This window comes from Mizuhopecten yessoensis, unplaced genomic scaffold (assembly GCF_002113885.1).
Source record: "Mizuhopecten yessoensis strain PY_sf001 unplaced genomic scaffold, ASM211388v2 scaffold5789, whole genome shotgun sequence".
NCBI lineage: Eukaryota > Metazoa > Mollusca > Bivalvia > Pectinida > Pectinidae > Mizuhopecten > Mizuhopecten yessoensis.
The window spans coordinates 228,463-250,519 of NW_018406224.1; the positions used below are offsets into that span (position 1 = coordinate 228,463).

General features: G+C 39.2%; 2 protein-coding genes and 1 non-coding gene across 4 annotated transcripts in view; 1 reads left to right on the top strand and 2 right to left on the bottom strand.

Annotated features, from left to right (window-relative positions):
- The window catches only part of LOC110451068 (macrophage mannose receptor 1-like), a 64,195-nt gene extending 61,422 nt beyond the window's left edge, over positions 1-2,773 (bottom strand). Inside the window, exon 1 of one of the 2 annotated variants that reach the window (XM_021498917.1) lies at positions 2,580-2,773. In XM_021498917.1, the coding sequence (XP_021354592.1) occupies positions 2,580-2,646 (67 nt within the window). In that variant the 5' untranslated portion in view covers positions 2,647-2,773. The remainder of the gene's footprint in view (positions 1-2,579) is intronic. The other variant, XM_021498918.1, reaches the window with a different exon arrangement.
- Positions 277-349, top strand: Trnat-ugu. Its single transcript has one exon. It is a non-coding gene; the product is annotated as a tRNA-Thr (tRNA).
- Positions 2,774-4,833: 2,060 nt separating the features above from the next.
- Positions 4,834-21,766, bottom strand: LOC110451096. Its single transcript, XM_021498955.1, has 10 exons — positions 21,679-21,766; positions 20,682-20,804; positions 19,775-19,969; positions 19,077-19,171; positions 18,370-18,489; positions 17,282-17,314; positions 16,660-16,771; positions 7,312-7,354; positions 5,427-5,578; positions 4,834-4,960 (listed from the first exon to the last, which is right to left on the bottom strand). Exons 1-10 carry the CDS (start codon positions 21,737-21,739, stop codon positions 4,896-4,898), a joined length of 999 nt encoding a protein of 332 aa, XP_021354630.1. The 5' UTR covers positions 21,740-21,766; the 3' UTR covers positions 4,834-4,895.
- Positions 21,767-22,057: the final 291 nt, after the last annotated feature.

A 22,057-nucleotide genomic window follows, 5' to 3' on the forward strand; every position in this document is an offset into this window, starting at 1 on the left:
CTGATGATGTTTAACTAAAAAAACATAAAAATGTACTGAGAGTCTACAATTCAATAAATTAACATTTCTTTCCCCCCCCCCCCTTTTTTTATTGTTTTCAAGACAAACTTGTTAGCCACAATTATACACATCAATATCTTAAACGATAACGTTATCACGCTTGTGTATAAATCAGACAATGTCTAATGTAATGTGATCGATATGCAAATGTAGATTTGGTGACAGCTGCTCTTAAAAGTTGTGATGTTATGATAACAGTAAGTTATAATAAACAACGCCTCCATAGCTCAGTGGTTAGAGCACTGGTCTTGTAAACCAGGGGTCGTGAGTTCGATCCTCACTGGAGGCTGATTGAGTTATTGTATTTAAACATGATACGAAATGTCATATTTTGAGTTAGGACAATGTATTCGAACATGTGTTTCACAAAAAAAAGTCGAAATTAATTGGTACAATGATACGAGTCGCATATGATATTAATGGAATTTCATATATGGAATTTATCTGGTTCATTAGTGGCCAGAAATGTTCAAATAATTATGTCAGAAGAACGTTCTAACGGTTCGTTTATGAAATGCACTTTTGAATGACAAATAACAACTGATTTTATCTATTTATGTTATTTCCTCGTATACATAAAATATATGTGCGGATGATTACGTTTCGTTAGTATATTCTTCGCCGATTCTGTTTCGCTATCATTATGTCCGCCCATTATTGTCTGTATTTTGTACTGATTGTCATTTGACACTCGATCCTTGGAATTCATGAGTGCTAGCAGTGATTTTATTTTCAGTGTTTGTTACCCTGCCTCATCAGTTGTCAAAAGGTCCTATACCTTCGTAAAGAAAAGGATTTCCCCATAAATCTACTTCAGCCCATGACTGTTGTCATTGAAAAAACAACTAAAATAAAAAAAAATAACTATACGACTTCGCTTAATGAAATAACGACTAACGAGAGAGCGGCTTTCATTTCGTCTTTTTAAATGGAAAAAAGTCGATCCTAAAATGAAACTGGAAAATTTTAGTTTTGATCAATAAAAAGCGAGAGTATCTGTTAAAGGTCATGTCAAGATCAGTCAGGTTTGTAGAACGCCGTTGTTCAGCGAAGCTATAAGGATTCGGGCTATCCATGTTGTTGATATTACCTGCCGACCGATATACCCGAATCGTCACGACGATTTTCCTACAAATAATAATCCGTTTGATACTCAAGCAATGTTTAAATTAAGGAAACAATCATGATCTTTAAGTACACTCGCTTTTGGGATACCTGAAGGCTTACGAGTAAGGGGCGACCAGCAAATTATTAACTAAAAACTGACGTATGAGATCGTTACATTTCAGTACACTGTATTACTATAATATGTGTAAGTTATACATTGCGATATATGTATGGTATTGTATTTACTTCATAACTACAATCAAACATAACTACAATCAAACATAACCACAATCAAACATAACCACAATCAAACATAACTACAATCAAACATAACTACAATCGTCCTTCAAACGCGTCCATCAATACCCGTGTTGATGCTCAAGTTGCTTCCTTAACTCCTGAAACGATCAACATCGACAAAAATGATTCGAAGACACAATAATGAGGTCATGTGACCATAACTTAAAATGCGGCTTAAATGTTGCGAATTCGTTCTTGTTCTGATTTGTCGAATTGATTACTTGATCAAGACCGATGAGTTCCGCCGAAAATTAGTTCAGGCTACAGGGGCAACACAACATATTGTGTTATCACAGTGTGTTTTACTGGACCTTGTATCGCATGGGCTGTATAGATCGGGTCATCAGTTATATAATAAATAGTACTATATTATGTGATCATTTTCTAAACGGTTGACAAATGCAGTGCTACTAGTGGCTATTTATTCACGAACCAACGATAATTACGTTACAAATACTGTGTTCATATGTTTCAATAGAACCTGTAGATCAATCTTGAAAATATATCTGTCTGTGTTTCAAAATATGTATGTGTTTCAAATATATACAAAGCTTGATGCCTTGGACATTGGTCTGGTAGCCACGTGTCTTTAGTTCGATTCTGCATCAGTGGCCAATTTCAACATTTATGTACAGTTTTAATACTACTTGTAATTTGTGATTTAACCAAACAAACACATCATTCCTTCGTGTGCAATGGTATTTAATGTTGATTAAAACATTAATAGATTTGATGTTGTCATAACATATAGGCTTATCTAATGGGGAGCTTTTCATATTAATCACCATTAAACAGCATATTAAACGACTTAACTTTTAGGCAGATCAGAAGACTTTTGTAAATAATTGATTATTATTATTATGGTTGGTCTGAAGAGAAAAATATTTATAATGATATTCATCAGTTTATGATTCCAAACAGTGTTATCATCTTGCATTGCGGGTAATTAATTCCTTTACACGAGGGGAGGGTATTTCTAAAATTGACGTGCAAAAAAAAAAGCATCATCTCTCTATTATATGTGTCATGTCTGGTCTAATTAGCAACTACCATTTGGTTGGACACTTTCCATAACGTTCTTTGTCTCCATGGAAAAAAAAGAGAACACTTACCCCATTGTAATTGCAGACAAAACAGAAATACAAACGCCGTAGTCTTGATCAGGATGTTAGGTGGCATGTTGTTAGGTTAATAGTATTGCTTTACCTAGAAACTAAACAACCTCATCATACCAAGTGAGATGTGCATCTGACCCGGGGGCGTTCCTTCATGTACTTCCACAAGATGAGGTTAGCTAAAGGGTGTTTCTTTTTACGATTATCCCTAATGTGCCCCTTATGTTGACGTATTAGCTTTAATATTAGATATTAAAATATAGAATCACGTATATACACATCTATACCACTGATTGTGAAGAAACGTCCCCGAGGTTTGTCTCGAGTGTGGACGATAGATGGTACGGATAAGATAACAGAGTATCGTCCACAAATACTCCACATCTTGTCTACGGTTCATATTTATACCCGTGACCTGTCCAATCGAGCACGATCTTCATGCATATTTAGGGATTAAACGCATTTTTGTTAACATCCGTAGTGTCATAAACGAAAAAAGGTTACATTTATATAGAATGAAGCCAGGTTGAATATAGGTAAAACAGGTTCGTATCCATGCCGCATCGATGTTTTAAAGGACTTTCAATAGTCTATTTGTACTCTAAATATTTTTACTAATGATCAAAATGAATTATTTCCGTAATATTTGTGATTTCAATGTGTCTGTATTGTTAATTCAAATGGTGTTCCTAGATACTAATCCTTTTCTCTCTCGTTCTGGGTCTAATAGCGAGTTGTAGCGCAGATGTAAATATCATTTGCTAATAACTTTGGCAACTTAACATCATTTTAACAAACAGAAATGTATCAATATATAGATTTATTACATACATAGAAAATAATACATGCCTTTTTCCATATCACACCCAGTATCAACCCGAGACTGCAATATCAGCCCAAGGGCCGAAGGCCCGAGGGCTAATATTGGTCTCGGGTTGAAACTGGGTGTGATATGGAAAAAGGCGTGTTTTATTCTGTTTTTTACATACTTACTAATAAAAACTACTATCTTATGATTTATTTTTATTTTTGGAATATTGAAAAACGAAAAAAAATCCAAAAGGGGTGTAATATGGGTTTTGCGGGCTGATACGGCGGGCGCTGATACGGATTTTGGGGGGTGATACGGCGAGGGCTGATATGGGTTAGAGCAATTGTGTCGTATGGCATATACAAAAACCCCGTATTTATTACTAAGTATGTAATACTAACCAATAAATACGGATTTTGTACATGTGATACGACACATTTTCTCTAACCCTTATCAGCCCTCGCCGTATCACACCCTAAAACCCGTATAAGCCCTCTCCGTATCAGCCCGCAAAACCCGTACCACTCCCCTTTTGATTTTTTTTTCGTTTTTCAATATTTCAAAAGAAAAAAAGATCATAAAATAGTAGATTGTTCCGTAGTAAACAGAATAAAACATGCCCTTTTCCATATCACACCCAGTATCAACCCCAGACCAATATCGGGTTGATACTGGGTGTGATATACAAGATACAAGATACAAGAATTTGTATTTAGAGTGGTGTTTGTAACAATGCAACTTTAGCTCAGAAGAGCTGTTCTTACGACTATATGGAAAAAGGCATGTATTATTCTCTATATAAGGTGATTCGAGTTATTGCTGAATCAACGTTATAACTAAAGCGACAGACATTGTAAACAATCAGTCTTACTCATATTGTAAAACCTCTATCGGATTATGTTAGATGTACACAGGCTGAAAGACCTTTCCTAGATCATACGCAAGATCTTTTCAAAATACGGAACGATTTCGACAGTAACAAATACAGCTGATGTGAGAAGTCCACCAATTAAGATAAGACCTCGGCTTTATCACATACCTATATAATCTTACAATAGTAAAACAACCATTTTCTGTTGATGTTTTCTGTCGGTTTGTATCACACATGTGTATCGATCTATAACAAATATGTGATAAAAGCAAGACCTTGTGTTTTTCTAACGAATCAGAAAGCACCCAAGAGTGTGGTTTTGCATATTTATCATAATTATACAGACATTAGTTTTGGTGTGTCACTGTTATTTGATATAAGGTCTCTTGTTGAATGTGTCAGGTCACTCTTAGTTATAGAACATCTAGACTATGTTATAGTAGGTTGTCCATTGGTTGGCTCGGAGGGATATTGGCAGTATCTGGGTCAACAAAGTAGATGTGATATGCGTTTCTGACATAATTACAAATGTCAAAACTACATATCTTACTGAAAACACAAGAACCATTTCATCTCTTTATTTGATTAATCTATTCCTTACAGATAGGAATCTGGAGCTTAACTTGTAGAGTTAATAGCGACTGACTCTCTCCATCATCCTCCGTAGGGCGGTGATCTGGAACCCGTGTTTAGTCGCTGTAAAGGGGATGGTAGAATGTATTTACATTTAATCAGTTGTTGACTGTTGTAGTTGAAAGAAATTCGAATGAAATCCATTGGTATTTGTCGGGGAATAATAATTGATTTATTTGTTGTAAGTATGATTAAAAAACTTGAGTAAAATAACTTCACTCACATTATCTGTTTCTTCCTTTACAACGGTCGGAAAATTAACTTTTCATTTTAACTCTCTATACATTTAGCTTAGAGTTATTAACATTAAACAATATCTCACAGGTACATTCTGTCGATTTCGCATTTTTTTAATATTGAAAACCTTGAAGAAACTGCGATTTGAAAAGAACCATAAAGAGTAAATTATTTTTACTTTGTTTCTATTCAAACAGACATTGTAGAATCCCCCATCAGTTCAACCAAGATGCACCATAGCTTCTGTTTATGGTTATTAGTATATATCTTATATGCCTGTATATTTAGTTACCGTAGTATACCCCTGTGTATCCCCACCAGTCCCAGCAGCCGTTAGGATTGGACACAGTGGGGATAACCTGAGGGTAGAGTATGATGATGTTGTTGAGCTCCGCCACTTCGTTATAACCGGTGTGTCGTACGTATATATCGCCTATAGTTTTCCTGAAAAACATACCCAATGGTCACAACATGTACGAAAACGCTTGCTAACAATGATCTTGTAGAAAAGAAAATTTTGAGCAAAGGTATGGCTAGGAAAGCTGCTGGTAGTAATTTGTCTTTCCATAACTTGAAACTTGCCTACAATAGAAATGGTGAAGATGGACTCAAAAGTGTATTATCTGAGACATGTGTAAGTGTAAGAGTAACAAAGTCTGCTAAGATCATTCAAGCTGTGTCAAATTACTTTTCTGAGTCCTTAAGTTAAGCAATTTAATAGCAAGTAAACATAATGTGAGCATGGCTTGCACATATCTAAAACTTTACACAGTGATATACCCTTGTCCGTCTGTAGGTATGCATGTATGTCCATCCCGATTTGGTTCTATTTTAAGTGTAGGTCCATTTCTCAGATAGTAGACATTGTATAGCAATGATACTTGGGTCAGTTTATAGATCTTTGGTAGTACAATGTGGTTCACTGTTAGCTAGGTCACTGTGATCTACAGTTTACGCATGAATGACTCCGGTTAATTTTGCTTTTAGGTCTATTTCTCAGATAGGTCCAATTCTCAAATGCTATACATGGAATAGCATTGATACTTGGCTAGTGGGAAGATTTTACGTGTGTTGAAGGGATTAAGGGATTTTATCTCAGTTTGTTCTGGAGGATTCTTAGGCCAAGGCAGTGGGTTTGGTCCCCAGGGCAGAGGGGCGGGGCCCAATAGTGGAAATAGAGGTATAACCTTTGAAATCCTTCTTTTACCATAGGGATTACGGGATTTTATCTCAATTTTGTCTCCATCAAGTTGTCTAGTAGTGCCTGTTATTATTTGGGTGTATTCATTAAAACAAGATGGCCTCTAGGCCGCCATCTTGGATTTTGTCATATGAAGTTTGTTCTTGCTATTTCTGCAGAAAAACTGGATAGATCTTCCTGAAATTTCGTATGTACATGCAGTACCTACCATAGAGTGCTATATCTTCATAGCCTCATATCAAGTACTTTAAACACTAGCCAGGTGGAAAATATTAAATAACTGAAAATTTTGGTCCATAACAAATTTTTAGTTTGTTTTCTAATGAACAAGAATTGTTTAACCTTTCAAATGCCAAAATTATATTAAATTGTAGATTTTGGTTATATATGAAATATGATGTTGTTATGGAATGGTGTTAAATACATAGCGAAACCTGTGATTCTGTAGTATGTTATATATATGACCTAAGTGGTGTCTTAAATACAATTGTTATGAAGATGCATGAGATAAATGATATTTTTTAAGCTTCTATACCTCATATCAGGTAAATATCATTGATAAAGGTATCAAGATATGGGATTTCATAGGCGGAACAATTAAAAAATTCAGGTGTTTTCAGGAGGCCATATTTTTTTAACAAAGCCGATAAGGTATCATTATTATAGCGTTTTTTTGTTCCTTCCATATTATTCTTTTAAAATAACTATGGTTTACAAAATTGTTGATTTCTTAACATTTTCTTATTTTACCTGACTACATCCTTAATGGCCAATAGTATATCAAACAATCAAAATCAGTTACGTTTAATATATTGATGACGTAGCTGGGTGTTTTTTTTAATTAACGACGGCAATCATTGGTATTGAATTTAACAAGTATATACATTCCTTGTGTAAGTCAGTAGCGTTATTTTTGCAGATACTTGATAATGCGTGAACAACAACTTATCTTAGTGTATATATAGTTGATCCATACCTCCCCATACGACAGCCGTGTAGCGCAATGTGTAACCGACAGGCTGAAACAACACATGTAACGAGAACTGTCATAAGGTTTAACAACACAAGGTACAACTGTACATGTACGTCCTACGTTAATCTCAACCCATGGTAGGCCATATCCAAACACCACAATTAGACATCAGTGTTGATTTATGCACATTAAATATATTCAACTTGAACTTTGACTCGGAACGAATTTTATTAGTCAGAAATAAGGCATTAAGATTGATGTCAACATAAAGATAGTTCCTCGACATTTTAATATGTAAATCTCTTTTGTAATCTAACTGAATGCTACGAAATGTGACACCTTATCTAAGTTCATTTACATACTAAGGTCTTGTGGAGCTTGATTTCTCTTAACGTCATGTAGATATTGTAAGAGAACATTAGCCACTATTCCAGATGGTTGTGGCCAGTCAAAAACAGAATTACTAAATATTTCGATATCGAATTTAAACAGTATTTAAAGGTTAATCCGAAAGTAATTTAACCTAGATTAATTTTATTTTGATTTTCAGATAAAGTTGAATTTCATAACATTTAATGTTATTATTAGGCTTGAGATGGTAAAAAACGTTGTAAATATATATTTACATAATGTTCATCACATGTCAAGATCATATGTGATAACACTCCTGTCCATGTTACAAAAGGAGATGTTATATAAAGTTCCTGTAATAATATAGGTCACGTTACACTTTGTGCACTGGTTTGGTATGTAGCCAAGTAATTTTACTCAAACTGCAGTTCCGACGTGTCATACCATTTTGATCTGAGGTATCAAAGAGTTGGTATAGAAATGAATTTTACATTAGGTGTCCTTTAGTAGCATCCAGTTTGGTTACAAAAGAGGTTAACATGTTATACTATCGGTTACCTATTTTTCATTAAGTTATCTGCTTAAATGCGTTATTTCAGTTCAAGCTAAATCCGTTATGTATCATTTGAATAACTGGAATTCATGTTATTTACTGTGACCATGCCATTTTTCAGTGGTTTGTTAAATCTTAAGATAGAGTATACATAGTTAACTGTGTAATCTCTCATAGGTATTATACATGGGTAATTGTAAAATCCCACAGCATATAAGCAATGCATATCTTCTAGCTACACGTGTGAGATTTAATAAAATATCAACAATATATACATCTGCGATGATACTCTGTTTATCACAAAAGCATGTATACCTTACCTGCATCTTACTTCCTTCTTAATATATATAATTTGTTAAAACTCGTAAAAAATAGTTCTGACGTTTACTTGTTGGACAGAACAATAGGTTTTCTCTTGTGTACATCTGTTATTACTTTATATAGATACCAAAATCATCTGTCTGGGTTTTATACATGCCACTGATGAAAATGAATCTTATGAGTTCTCTGCAGATAATTATGTATTTTGTAAATTTCCACGATTCTACCTATAAATGTAACGTTGGAGGATTTATCGATATGTTAAGTTACTAAACAGATGCATCCCCTTTATATAATAAATAAATGTGTTCTGTTATATAAGACAGTGTATCTAACTAAACATCTACCATGTATATATAAAACTACATTTCGTCTACCTTGAAGTTTACAGAATACAATACAACTACACAAGTAAAATAAGACACTAACAGAGCTTTTGTATCAAACGTTTTCTTAGATGAAAGTTCCTGCCGAACACTGTGGCGATGACAGTAAGATGCAGGTAAGGAGATGTATGTTCCTACCGAACAATGTTGCGATGACAGTAAGATACAGTTAAGGAGATGTATGATCCTGCCGAACACTGTGGAGATGAAAGAAAGATGCAGGTAAGCAGGTGCATATTCTTACCGAACAATGCGGCAATGACAGTAAGATGCAGGTAAACAGTTGCATGTTCCTACCGAAAACTGTGGCGATGACAGTAACTACTGAACACTGTGGCGATGACAGTTAGATACAGGTAAGCAGGCGCATGTTCCTACCGAACATTGTGGCAATAACAGTAAGATGCAGGTAAGTAAGATGCAGGTAAGCAGACGCATGTTCCTGCCGAACACTGTAGCAATGACAGCAAGACGCAGGTAAGCAGATGCATGATGCATGTTCCTGCCGAACACGGTGGCGATGACAGTAAGATACTGGTAAGGAGATGTATGATCCTGCCGAACACTTTGGCGATGCCAGTAAGATACAGGTAAGGAGATGTATGATCCTGCCGAACACTGTGGATATGACAGTAAGATGCAGGTAAGCAAATGCATGTTCCTGCCGAACACGGTGGCGATGACAGTAAGATACAGGTAAGAAGATGTATGATCCTGCCGAACACTTTGGCGATGCCAGTAAGATACAGGTAAGGAGATGTATGAGCCTGCCGAACACTGTGGCGCTGACAGTAAGATACAGGTAAGAAGATGTATGATCCTGCCGAACACTTTGGCGATGCCAGTAAGATACAGGTAAGGAGATGTATGATCCTGCCGAACACTGTGGCAATGGCAGAAAGATGCAGGTAAGCAGATGCGTATCCTGCCGAACACTGTGGCTATGACAGTAAGATACAGGTAAGCAGATGCAACACTGTGGCGATGACAGAACCTACTGAACACTGTGGCGCTGACAGTAAGATACAGGTAAGCAGATGCAACACTGTGGCGATGACAGTGGGGGCCGAACACTGTGGCGATAACAGTACGTGCCAAACACTGTGGCGATAACAGTTCCTACCAAACACTGTGGCGATGACAGTCAGATGCAGGTAAGCAGATGCATGTTCCTGCCGAACACTGTAGCGATGACAGCAAGACGCAGGTAAGCAGATGCATGTTCCTGCTGAACACTGTGGCGATGACAGTACCTACCAAACACTTTGGCGATGACAGTCAGATGCAGGTAAGCAGATGCATGTTCCTGCCGAACACTGTGGCGGTGACAGCAAGATGCAGGTAAGCAGATGCATGTCCCTGCCGAACACTGTGGCGATGACAGCAAGATGCAGGTAAGCAGATGCGTTTCCTGCCGAACACTGTGGCGATGACAGTACCTACCAAACACTGGCGATGACAGTCAGATACAGGTAGGCAGATGCATGTTCCTGCCGAACACTGTGGCGATGACAGCAAGATGCAGGTAAGCAGATGCGTTTCCTGCCGAACACTGTGGCGATGACAGTACCTACCAAACACTGGCGATGACAGTCAGATACAGGTAAGCAGATGCATGTTCCTGCCGAACACTGTTGCGATGACAGCAAGATGCAGGTAAGCAGATGCAGGTTCCTGCCGAACACTGTGGCGATGACAGTTAGATGCAGGTAAGCAGATGCATGTTCTTACCGAACACTGTGCAGATGACAGTAAGATGCAGGTAAGCAGATGCATGTTCCTGCCGAACACTGTGGCGATGACAATATGAGGCAGGTAAGCAGACGCATGTTCCTGCCGAACACTGTGGCGATGACAGCAAGATGCAGGTAAGCAGATGCGTTTCCTGCCGAACACTGTGGCGATGACAGTACCTGCCAAACACTGTGGCGATGACAGTAAGATGAAGGTAAGCAGATGCATGTTCCTGCCGAGCACTGTGGCAATGACAGTAAGATTAAGGTAAGCAGATGCATGTTCCTGCCGTACACTGTGGCGATGACAGTAAGATGCAGGTAAGCAGACGCATGTTCCAGCCGAACACTGCGGCGATGACAGTAAGATGAAGGTAAGAAGATGCATGTTCCTGCCGAACACTGTGGCGATGACAATATGATGCAGGTAAGCAGACGCATGTTCTTGCCGAACACTGTGGCGATGACAGTAAGATGCAGGTAAGCAGATGCATGTTCCTGCCGAACACTGTGGCGATGACAGCAAGATGCAGGTAAGCAGATGCAGGTTCCTGCCGAACACTGTGGCGGATGCATGTTCCTGCCGAACACTGTGGCGATGACAGGAAGATGCAGGTAAGCAGACGCATGTTCCAGCCGAACACTGCGGCGATGACAGTAAGATGAAGGTAAGAAGATGCATGTTCCTGCTGAACACTGTGGCGATGACAGTAAGATGCAGGTAAGCAGACGCATGTTCCAGCCGAACACTGTGGCGATGACAGTAAGATGAAGGTAAGAAGATGCATGTTCCTGCCGAACACTGTGGCGATGACAATATGATGCAGGTAAGCAGACGCATGTTCCTGCTGAACACTGTGGCGATGAGAGTAAGATGCAGGTAAGCATCTGCATGTTCACACTGTGGCGATGGAAGTAAGATGCAGGTAAGCAGACGCATGTTCCTGCCGAACACTGTGGCGATGACAGTACCTACCAAACACTGTGGCGATGACAGTAAGATACAGGTAAGCAGAAGTATGTTCCTGCTGAACACTGTGGCAATGACCGTAAGATACAGGTAAGCAGATGCATGTTTCTACCGAAAACTGTGTCGATGACAGTAAGATACAGGTAAGCAGATGCATGTTCATACTGTGGCGATGGTAGTAAGATACAGGTAAGCAGATGCATGTTCCTACCGAAAACTGTGGCGATGACAGTAAGTTACAGGTAAGCAGATGCATGTTTATACTGTGGCGATGACAGTTAGATGCAGGTAAGCAGATGCATGTTCCTGCCGAACACTGTGGCGATGACAGTAAGATGCAGGTAAGCAGACGCATGTTCCTACCGAACATTGTGTCGATGACAGTAAGATGCAGGTAAACAGTTGCATGTTCCTACCGAAAATTGTGGCGATGACAGTAAGATGCAGGTAAGCAGATGTATGTTCCTACCGAACATTGTGGCAATAACAGTAAGATGCAGGTAAGCAGATGCATGTTCCTACCGAACACTGTGGAGATGACAGAAAGATGCAGGTAAGCAGGTGCATATTCTTACCGAACAATGCGGCAATGACAGTAAGATGCAGGTAAGCATATGCATGTTCACACTGTGGCGATGGTAATAAGATGCAGGTAAGCAGATGCATGTTATTACCGAACACTGTGGAGATGACAGTAAGATGCAGGTAAGCAAATGCATGTTCCTATCGAACATTGTGGCGATGACAGTAAGATGCAGGTAAAAGATGCATGTTCCTACCGAACACTGTGGAGATGACAGTAAGATGAAGGTAAGCAGATGCATGTTCCTACTGAACACTGTGGCGATTACAGTAAGATGCAGGAAAGCAGACGCATGTTCCTACCTAACACTGTAGCGATGACAGTAAGATGCAGGTAAGCAGACGCATGTTCCTACCTAACACTGTGGCGATGACAGTATGATGCAGGTAAGCAGATGCATGTTCCTACTGAAAACTATGGCGATGACAGTAAGATGCAGGAAAGCCGATGCATTATCACACTGTTGCGATGACAGTAAGATGCAGGTAAGCAGATGCATTATCACACTGTTGCGATGGCAGTAAGATGCAGGTAAGGAGAAGTATGTTCCTACGGAACATTATGTCGATGACAGTAAGATGCAAGTAAGGATATGTATGTTCCTGCCGAACATTGTGGCGATGACAGTAAGATGCAAGTAAGCAGATGCATGGTCCTGCCGAACACTGTGGCGATGACAGTTAGATGCAGGTAAGCCGATGCATGTTCCTACCGAACACTGTTGCGATGACAGTAAGATGAAGGTAAGCAGATGCATGTTCCTACCGCAGTAAGATGCAGGTAAGCAGATGCATTATCACACTGTTGCGATGACAGTAAGATGCAGGTAAGCAGATGCATTATCGCACTGTGGCGATGACAGTAAGATGCAGGTAAGGAGAAGTATGTTCCTACCGAACACTGTGTCGATGACAGTAAGATGCAAGTAAGCAGATGCATGTTCCTACCGAACACTGTGGCAATGACAGTAAGATGCAGGTAAGGAGATGTATGTCCCTACCGAACAATGTGGCGATGACAGTAAGGAGCAAGTAAGCAGATGCATGTTCCTACCGAACAATGTGGCGATGACAGTAAGGAGCAAGTAAGCAGATGCATGTTCCTACCGAACAATGTTGCGATGACAGTATGATGCAAGTAAGCAGATGAATGTTCCTACCGAACACTGTGGCGATGACAGTAAGATGCAGGAAAGGAGATGTATGTTCCTACCGAACAATGTTGCGATGACAGTAAGATGCAGGTAAGCAGATGCAGGTTCCTGCCGAACACTGTGGGGATGACAGTAAGATGCAGGTAAGCAGATGCCTGTTCCTGCCGAACACTGTGGCGATGACAATAATATGCAGGTAAGCAGATGCAGGTTCCTGTCGAACACTGTGGGGATGACAGTAAGATGCAGGTAAGCAGATGCCTGTTCCTGCCGAACACTGTGGCGATGACAATAATATGCAGGTAAGCAGATGCAGGTTCCTGTCGAACACTGTGGGGATGACAGTAAGATGCAGGTAAGCAGATGAATGTTCCTGCCGAACACTGTGGCGATGACAATAATATGCAGGTAAGCAGATGCAGGTTCCTGCCGAACACTGTGGGGATGACAGTAAGATGCAGGTAAGCAGATGTATGTTCCTACCGAACACTTTGGCGATGACAGTAAGATGCGGAGAAGTATGTTCCTACCGAACAATGTGGCGATGACAGAATGATGCAAGTAAGCAGATGCATGTTCCTACCGAACAACGTGGCGATGACAGTTAGATGCAGGTAAGGAGATGTATGTTCCTGACAGTAAGATGCAGGTAAGCAGATGCATTATAACACTGTTGCGATGACAGTAAGATGCAGGTAAGTAGATGCATGTTCCTACCGAACACTGTGGCAATGACAGTAAGATGCAGGTAAGGAGATGTATGTCCCTACCGAACAATGTGGCGATGACAGTAAGGAGCAAGTAAGCAGATGCATGTTCCTACCGAACAATGTTGCGATGACAGTATGATGCAAGTAAGCAGATGCATGTTCCTCCCGAACAATGTTGCGATGACAGTAAGCTGCAGGTAAAGAGATGTCTGTTCCTGTCGAACACTGTGGCGATGACAGTAACATGCAGGTAAGGAGATGTATGTTCCTACCGAAATATGTGTCGATGACAGTAAGATGCAAGTAAGCAGATGCATGTTCCTCCCGAACAATGTTGCGATGACAGTAAGATGCAGGTAAAGAGATGTATGTTCCTGCCGAACACTGTGGCGACGACAGTAAGATGCAGGTAAGGAGATGTATATTCCTGCCGAACACTGTGGCGATGACAGTAAGATGCACGTAAGGAGATGTATGTTCCTACCGAACAATGTTGCGATGACAGTATGATGCAAGTAAGCAGATGCATGTTCCTCCCGAACAATGTTGCGATGACAGTAAGCTGCAGGTAAAGAGATGTCTGTTCCTGTCGAACACTGTGGCGATGACAGTCAGATGCAGGTAAGGAGATGTATGTTCCTACCGAAATATGTGTCGATGACAGTAAGATGCAAGTAAGCAGATGCATGTTCCTTCCGAAGAATGTGGCGATGACGGTAAGATGCAGGTAAGGAGATGTATGTTCCTCTACCTAACACTGTGGCGATGACAGTATGATGCAGGTAAGCAGATGTATGTTCCTACCGAACACTTTGGCGATGACAGTAAGATGCAGGTAAGCAGGTGCATGTTCCTACATAACAAGATGCATGTTCCTACCGAACAACGTGGCGATGACAGTTAGATGCAGGTAAGGAGATGTATGTTCCTGCCGAACAATGTGGCGATGACAGTAAGATGCAAGCAACCGAACACTGTGGCGATGACAGTACCTACCAAACACTGTGGCGATGACAGTAAGATGCAGGAAAGGAGATGTATGTTCCTACCGAACAATGTGGCGATGACAGTATGATGCAAGTAAGCAGATGCATGTTCCTACCGAACAATGTTGCGATGACAGTAAGATGCAGGTAAAGAGATGTATGTTCCTGTCGAACACTGTGGCGATGACAGTAAGATGCATGTAAGCAGATGCATGTTCCTCCCGAACAATGTTGCGATGACAGTATGATGCACGTAAGCAGATGCATGTTCATACCGAACAATGTTGCGATGACAGCACTGTTGCGATGACAGTAAGATGGAGGTAAGGAGATGTATGTCCCTACCGAACAATGTGGCTATGACAGTAAGATGCAGGAAAGGAGAAGCATGTTCCTACCGAACAGTGTTGCGATGACAGTAAAATGCAGGTAAGGAGATGTATGTTCCTGCCGAACACTGTGGCGACGACAGTAAGATGCAGGTAAGGAGAAGTATGTTCCTACCGAACACTGTGGCGATGACAGTAAGATGCAGGTAAGCAGATGCATGTTCCTACCGAAAACTGTGTCGATGACAGTAAGATACAGGTAAGCAGGTGCATGTTCCTGCCGACCACTGTGGCGATGACAGTAAGATGCAGGTAAGGAGATGTATGTTCCTACCGAACAATGTGGCGATGACAGTATGATGGAAGTAAGCAGATGCATGTTCCTACCGAACAATGTTGCGATGACAGTAAGATGCAGGTAAGGAGATGGATGTTCCTGCCGAACACTGTGGCGATGACAGTAAGATGCAGGTAAGCAGGTGCCTGTTCCTACCTAACAATGCGGCAATGACAGTAAGATGCAGGTAAGCAGATGCATGTTCATACTGTGGGGATGACAGTAAGATGCAGGTAAGCAGATGTATGTTCCTACCGAACACTGTGGCGATGACAGTAAGATGCAGGTAAGCAGGTGCATGTTCCTACCGAACAATGCGGTAATGACAGTCAGATGCAGGTAAGCAGATGTATGTTCCAGCCGAAAACTGTGGCGATCACCGTAAGATGCAGGTAAGGAGATGCATAGTCCTGCCGAACACTGTGGCGATGACAATAATATGCAGGTAAGCAGATGCAGGTTCCTGCCGAACACTGTGGGGATGACAGTAAGATGCAGGTAAGCAGATGCAGGTTCCTGCCGAACACTGTGGCAATGACAGAAAGATGCAGGTAAGCAGATGCATGTTCCTGCCAAACACTGTGGCGATGACAGTAAGATGCAGGTACGGAGATGTATGCTTTTGTTTAATACAGGGTATAAACAAATGACACCTACACATATTTATTCCTCCCACACACAATAACACAATTGAATATCCTTCCCATAGCAGCAGTAAAATGCAAAACACTCGAGGGTTGTAAGGCACACATACCCTTATACAGTCCCTGTACGCCAGCTTTTACCTTTTGTCTTATACCCTGCACAAAACAAAAAAGCTTATCACTGTAAATAGCCCCTTCTTTCACGCCTCTGGGCACAGGTTCCCGAAGGCACAATCATCAGTGTTGATAGACCCTCTGTAAACTAAAGAAGAAGATGTAAGAATGAATACTTTACCCGAGATCCTTTGTGAGCAGACTTCCGGTACATAGACATATCCGGTTATGTCCATGCTGTATGTGGAAGGAGACGACAGGTGAAAAAATTCGTTCTGGTCAAATTTCATCAGCTTTAAAAATAAGATAAATAAATAGTAAACGACATGTACAACATGAACATGTCTCCATTGCATTTCAATACGCAGCCTGAAGTATAAGAGACATAGAGGTTTCCCAACGAGTGATAGTTGGTTATCGTGCTTATCTAACTCCAGAGGTTTACTGAGTGTCTGTTTCAATATAAAAATTAACTAACGAGACTTCGTTTTTCACCCACAATATTAAGATACTGTGTCAAGGAAACCTATTTGGAATACAGGTAAGGCCATTTAAGTCCGTGGCTCTATGTGTGTTGTGTAAGCGTGCATGTGTGTATGTATGCTGTAGGCAGGGTATCTTGGTGTATCTACCTCCTTGTGATAGCGCGGATCTGATGCCGGCGTTATGATGCTATCTCACTGAAATATCATACAGACCGAGAGTAATCATAATAGTTCTCACAATCAACCCCGCTGGCGTATCTTTATAAAAGTAACAAAATTGACCTACATTCTTTAAAAATTGGATTACTTTACACTTACGTTTCCTGAGACAGACGTGTCATTCATTGGTTTCTGAAGAAAAAAAAGCACAAACAATGATATGGAGCTTTCTCAAATGCGTTTAATAAACATTGTGTATGTTCAGACATTTGTTTGTTAAAAATGTAAGCTTACTTAATAGATTTCACAACTATTAAAAAAAAAATATATCTTATATCAATCAAGATTCAAGAAGCTTTATTTAACGTCGCATATACATGTAACATAATAACATTAGCACTGTAGTGCTATTCTTGCGACAAATCACTCTGCTTTACATTGATAGGGGTCTTGTTGTTGGAGGAAACTTGAGTACCCGCATACAACCTATGTCATTAAATCGTGCATATGCCGAAAATTCATACGGTACCAGTAGTCGTTGCGATCAATCTCTATTGTGAAGTGGTGGAATAACGGAACATTCACATAAAAATAAGGTTATATTATAACGGTGTTTCCATATCTTGACAATTTTAATGACCTCGGAGTTTACACAAAGGGGTTTCTTTCTCTACAACTCTGATGTGTTTGTAAAACTATCATTTCCGTGTTCGATAATCTGAAAAAGGGTAGACAACTCAATCGTTTTATAAAATACAAATAGGAATTATTTGAAGAAATGTGAAGCCGATCCTTCTGTGTAGATGTGAAATTTGGGCTTTTGTAAAAAACAACTGTTATAGAAAGAGTTCGCGAATAATGTATCGGAACTAGTCAATATTCAGATTTAAACCGTTAAACCTAGTTGAACGTTGTTAGGGTCATCTTTTCGGAGGATGATATTTTTAGAGTGTCCACAGCACCATAACAACAGAATAAAATCGACAGGGTCAAAACTCCTTTGATCACGTGAACGTTTTGAAAATGTCTTCAGTTATGAGTTACTCAACCATGAAAGAAAAACAGAGAAATCTCTAATATATATTTTGTGCCTTTCAACTATCTTAATACTGTAATCATATGTATCTATTATGTTGTGTTATTTCTCAAAAATATCTAGTTATTTTTTGTCAGAGTAAAACTGAATCTGAATGTTATTCTCTGCATAATTTATCGACATAGTCAATCAAAATGGTACAAAGTTTTACCTTTAAAGTTCCGCCGTATATATGATTGAGAAGATCGTAGGCGGCGCTGTAACCACAGTTATTGAGGTAACCATTGGACGCTGAAAGTGTCTCACATCTCCCTCCATAGGTATCGGTCGGCTGTGGTAAAAACCGGCTTACATTTTACGTCAACAGAGCAACTGTGTTTAATTTAAATAGTTTGTTTGAATACCAGAACATAGTCCTTATAATCGTGACCTAGCTGTAGCGCAGATCGTTAAATCTGAATAATAGAAACAAGAAAATATATCATAGAAGTAAAAAACAATATACACATGTGGTTATAAGTCTAAAACAGCAGCGTACCCATCATGATATAGCTTCAACATATAATTTAAGCATAAACATTTCATCCCCACAAGTAATCCGTATATCATAGTACTGATTTCAGATATAAAATGAACGTTATTGGAGTAAACGCCTCCAAACTCGTGATGGCTTTTTTCATGCTTAGCTAACATTGAAATTTCAAACTTACTCTGGGTAAGTTTTGTGATACTTTTAGCGTTGAATAAAGTGTTTCTCTGCCGGAGTTTCTATGTGTAAATGATTTCATCCCCAGCTTTTGTATCCCCGCACTTCCATTTGTCCTAACTTATCGACTAAGCGTTATATTTTGTCCTTTTCTTTTTTGTCTGTCGACACATTTAAGATTTGATTCCCCACAGACGCGTATATATGCGTACCATGCAATGTTCCGCGGTCATTGTGAAGACGGTCTTGATGTTGGCTCTGTTTGAGATGTAGTGCTGGTAAAACCGCTGAATATTTGGGCCATTTCCTATATGCAAAAACAAAAAGACAATTTGTTGTCAAACAACAGAGCTACGCACGAAAAATAAATTATAGAAGTAATCCGTATATCATAGTACTGATTTCAGATATAAAATGAACGTTATTGGAGTAAACGCCTCCAAACTCGTGATGGCTTTTTTCATGCTTAGCTAACATTGAAATTTCAAACTTACTCTGGGTAAGTTTTGTGTTTTCATACAATCTGGAAATTAACTAAATCAAGTTCGATATATTGATAACCAGCCAGCACTTATTGGAGACCTATTTGTGGTATACAATAGGTGGTAGCTCTACAGCAAGACATCCTCATTGTGTATAGTGTTCATCAGCACAATATATCAACGTGACGTCATACAGATTTAAAGCTTGGCGCAATGGAATCAAATCGTTTCAAAGGAGATTGATGAAAATTCATCCGAAGTGTAAATATAATCAGAATTATAGAAACTGATGGAAGTCATATAGGGATTGCCTGTCTGTATATATTCAGAAACAGTCCACTTGACAGCAACAAAAAGGCCGTAAAAAAATCCATACATTTCAGAGACTGACCATTTGAGTGTAGTTTCACTTTAGGTTTAAAACTGACCAGGTTTGACCACGGTGTCTGAGGTGCCACTGAATATGTACACTTTATCATGTCGCAGGTTTGATGTCGAGTCCACGTTGCCAAGAAAGCTGCCTGACGTCACTAAAAATTCCAGTGACGTCACAGATTCTACAGACGGTGTCAGCATACAAGCTGAGGCGCCAGCAATGGTTCCTCGGGAACAGGCAAACGGTACTGTAAATACGTAGAATAGGTTTTCTTCATTTATTTGATAAAAGTATCCATCAACTGCACAATGGCGTGTTTGGTTGTTCTTTTTATTGTATGATTTTCGTCATCGCTACATAATATGGTAAAATAAAATAAACAAAAAACTAGAAAAAATGACGTTTTTTATTATCCTGTACAATGTTGATGTAAAGAGTGTATTTCGGTTTCATTCTACACATCGATAGACCTGTTAAATATCTTTTCCAATCCGTATATTTTAATTTTCTAAAATTGAAAGGAAAACATATATTGCAAATGAATGGCGCATTTTTGTTGATCACTCAAATGCCGTGGTTCGAATTCCCCGCGCGTGCTATGACGCGCCAATCTAGTTGATCTAGAGCTTACGGATTTATTTAATCTCTCAAATAATGACGCTAATGTGTCTGTGTCTAGATCTTCTTTTGTCATCGGCAATATTTCGATATCATCTGACCTAAACTCGAGCATACATGTATGCTCGGATTTTCAAAATCAAAAGACATTCATTTTAATTTGATACATTTTTGTGAAAAAAGTTGGACTTTGTTTACGAAGTTATTAAAACATGTTCTTATTTTTTCCTACCTCTCGCTTAATAGACTATTAATACAAACCACAGAAAATAGCGTGTTATAAGTTATGGATGACGAAAATTTGGCATGTTACCTCAAGGGACATAACTCTAGCGTCTTACCTCCCGCTATGATCCCTGCTCCCATTATCGTTTCCGAGTTGATCACGTGCATTTGAGTTGCCATAGCTGCACCAGAGGAAATTCCGGAAATCGATATCGTGTTGGCACCAACATGGTACGTTTCTTATTTTTGCAAAAAAATATAAAAGGTTTAATTTAAAAAACCCTAAAAACTCTGGCATACATTAAATGATATACACGTACTCTGCAATAGGACAATTTGGATTATACAGTGTATGTTTTTCCAGTATATAGATTTTACCATTTCGTATACAAAATATAGAATATATGGTGTACAAATAAGATCATAGTGTTTACGTATAGTAACAGTGAGCACATTACACAACATACTGTATAGATAATATAGCATACATTATAACTGAAAATATGCATTATTATACATTATTATACATAATTATACATTATTTCAAAGGGATGGGGTCCACAAATAACGAGGCATCTCGAAAATACACGTATGTTTTGGAGTAGAAACATGAATTGCCTCATTATGACCGGCTTAACATTAAAAATGAATCATAAAGTTCAAGGTTCGCACCTTCGGTAGCCCCTCAATCTAGCGCACTCAGATCTAGAGCGAGAGTTACACAGAAAGAACGACAAGAAACAAGACGGTGGTCCCCATCTTTGCGAACTTTCTGTATCCACCCCCTGGTAAAACAAATTCCTGTGCAAGTAGGCCTAGTATACATTGTACATATAATAGTATGTGGTGTAGTATACTACATGTGTGCATACAGTGCATTAACGTATACAGTATGTATAGTTAAGTGTGCAGGGTACATTGTAAGTACTAACTTATCAAATGTATTATAGTAAATAATGCACATTAAGTATAGTATACAAGCTAGACAAACTCCATAATGTATCACCATTTTGGGCATAGCACTGTCAATCATCCTGTCACGCAACTTATATATGTACATTGAACATTTTGAATTCCTCACATTTCCTAGAAATTCCTGTTGGTTAGACCTACCCAGCCGTGGATCAGAGGCCCTCAGTAGACCGACGAGCATACATAGTAGGTAAGCTTCCATACTAGGCTAGTGTCAATATTTGACTTTATCTGTTATCAGTGTGTGTGTGTGTATGGTTTCCTTCATTCAGACAGATGTTCTGAGTCACATAGCTCTGATCACTCAAAGTGTTACACGCTTGTTAATAATAATATCAATGATATACCACATTTATTTAGCGCTCTATATAATTTGTAAAATTACTCCAAAGCGCTTTACAACATATGGATAATAGTATTAGTTATAATTGATGAACAAAAAAGGCATGCAAAACACCATTATGCAATGTACATAAAGTAAGAAGATAATTGTTGTCACACTCAACATGTAACACACGTG

Excerpts from the sequence above, each read along its gene's own strand:
- LOC110451096 (XM_021498955.1), bottom strand. The coding sequence starts at position 21,739 with ATGGAAGCTTACCTACTATGTATGCTCGTCGGTCTACTGAGGGCCTCT. Across the intron at positions 7,355-16,659 it reads CTGCTCACAAAGGATCTCGG|CCTGTCGGTTACACATTGCG; the intron begins GTAAAGTATTCA and ends GTGTTGTTTCAG. Across the intron at positions 5,579-7,311 it reads CACGGCTGTCGTATGGGGAG|GAAAACTATAGGCGATATAT; the intron begins GTATGGATCAAC and ends TATGTTTTTCAG.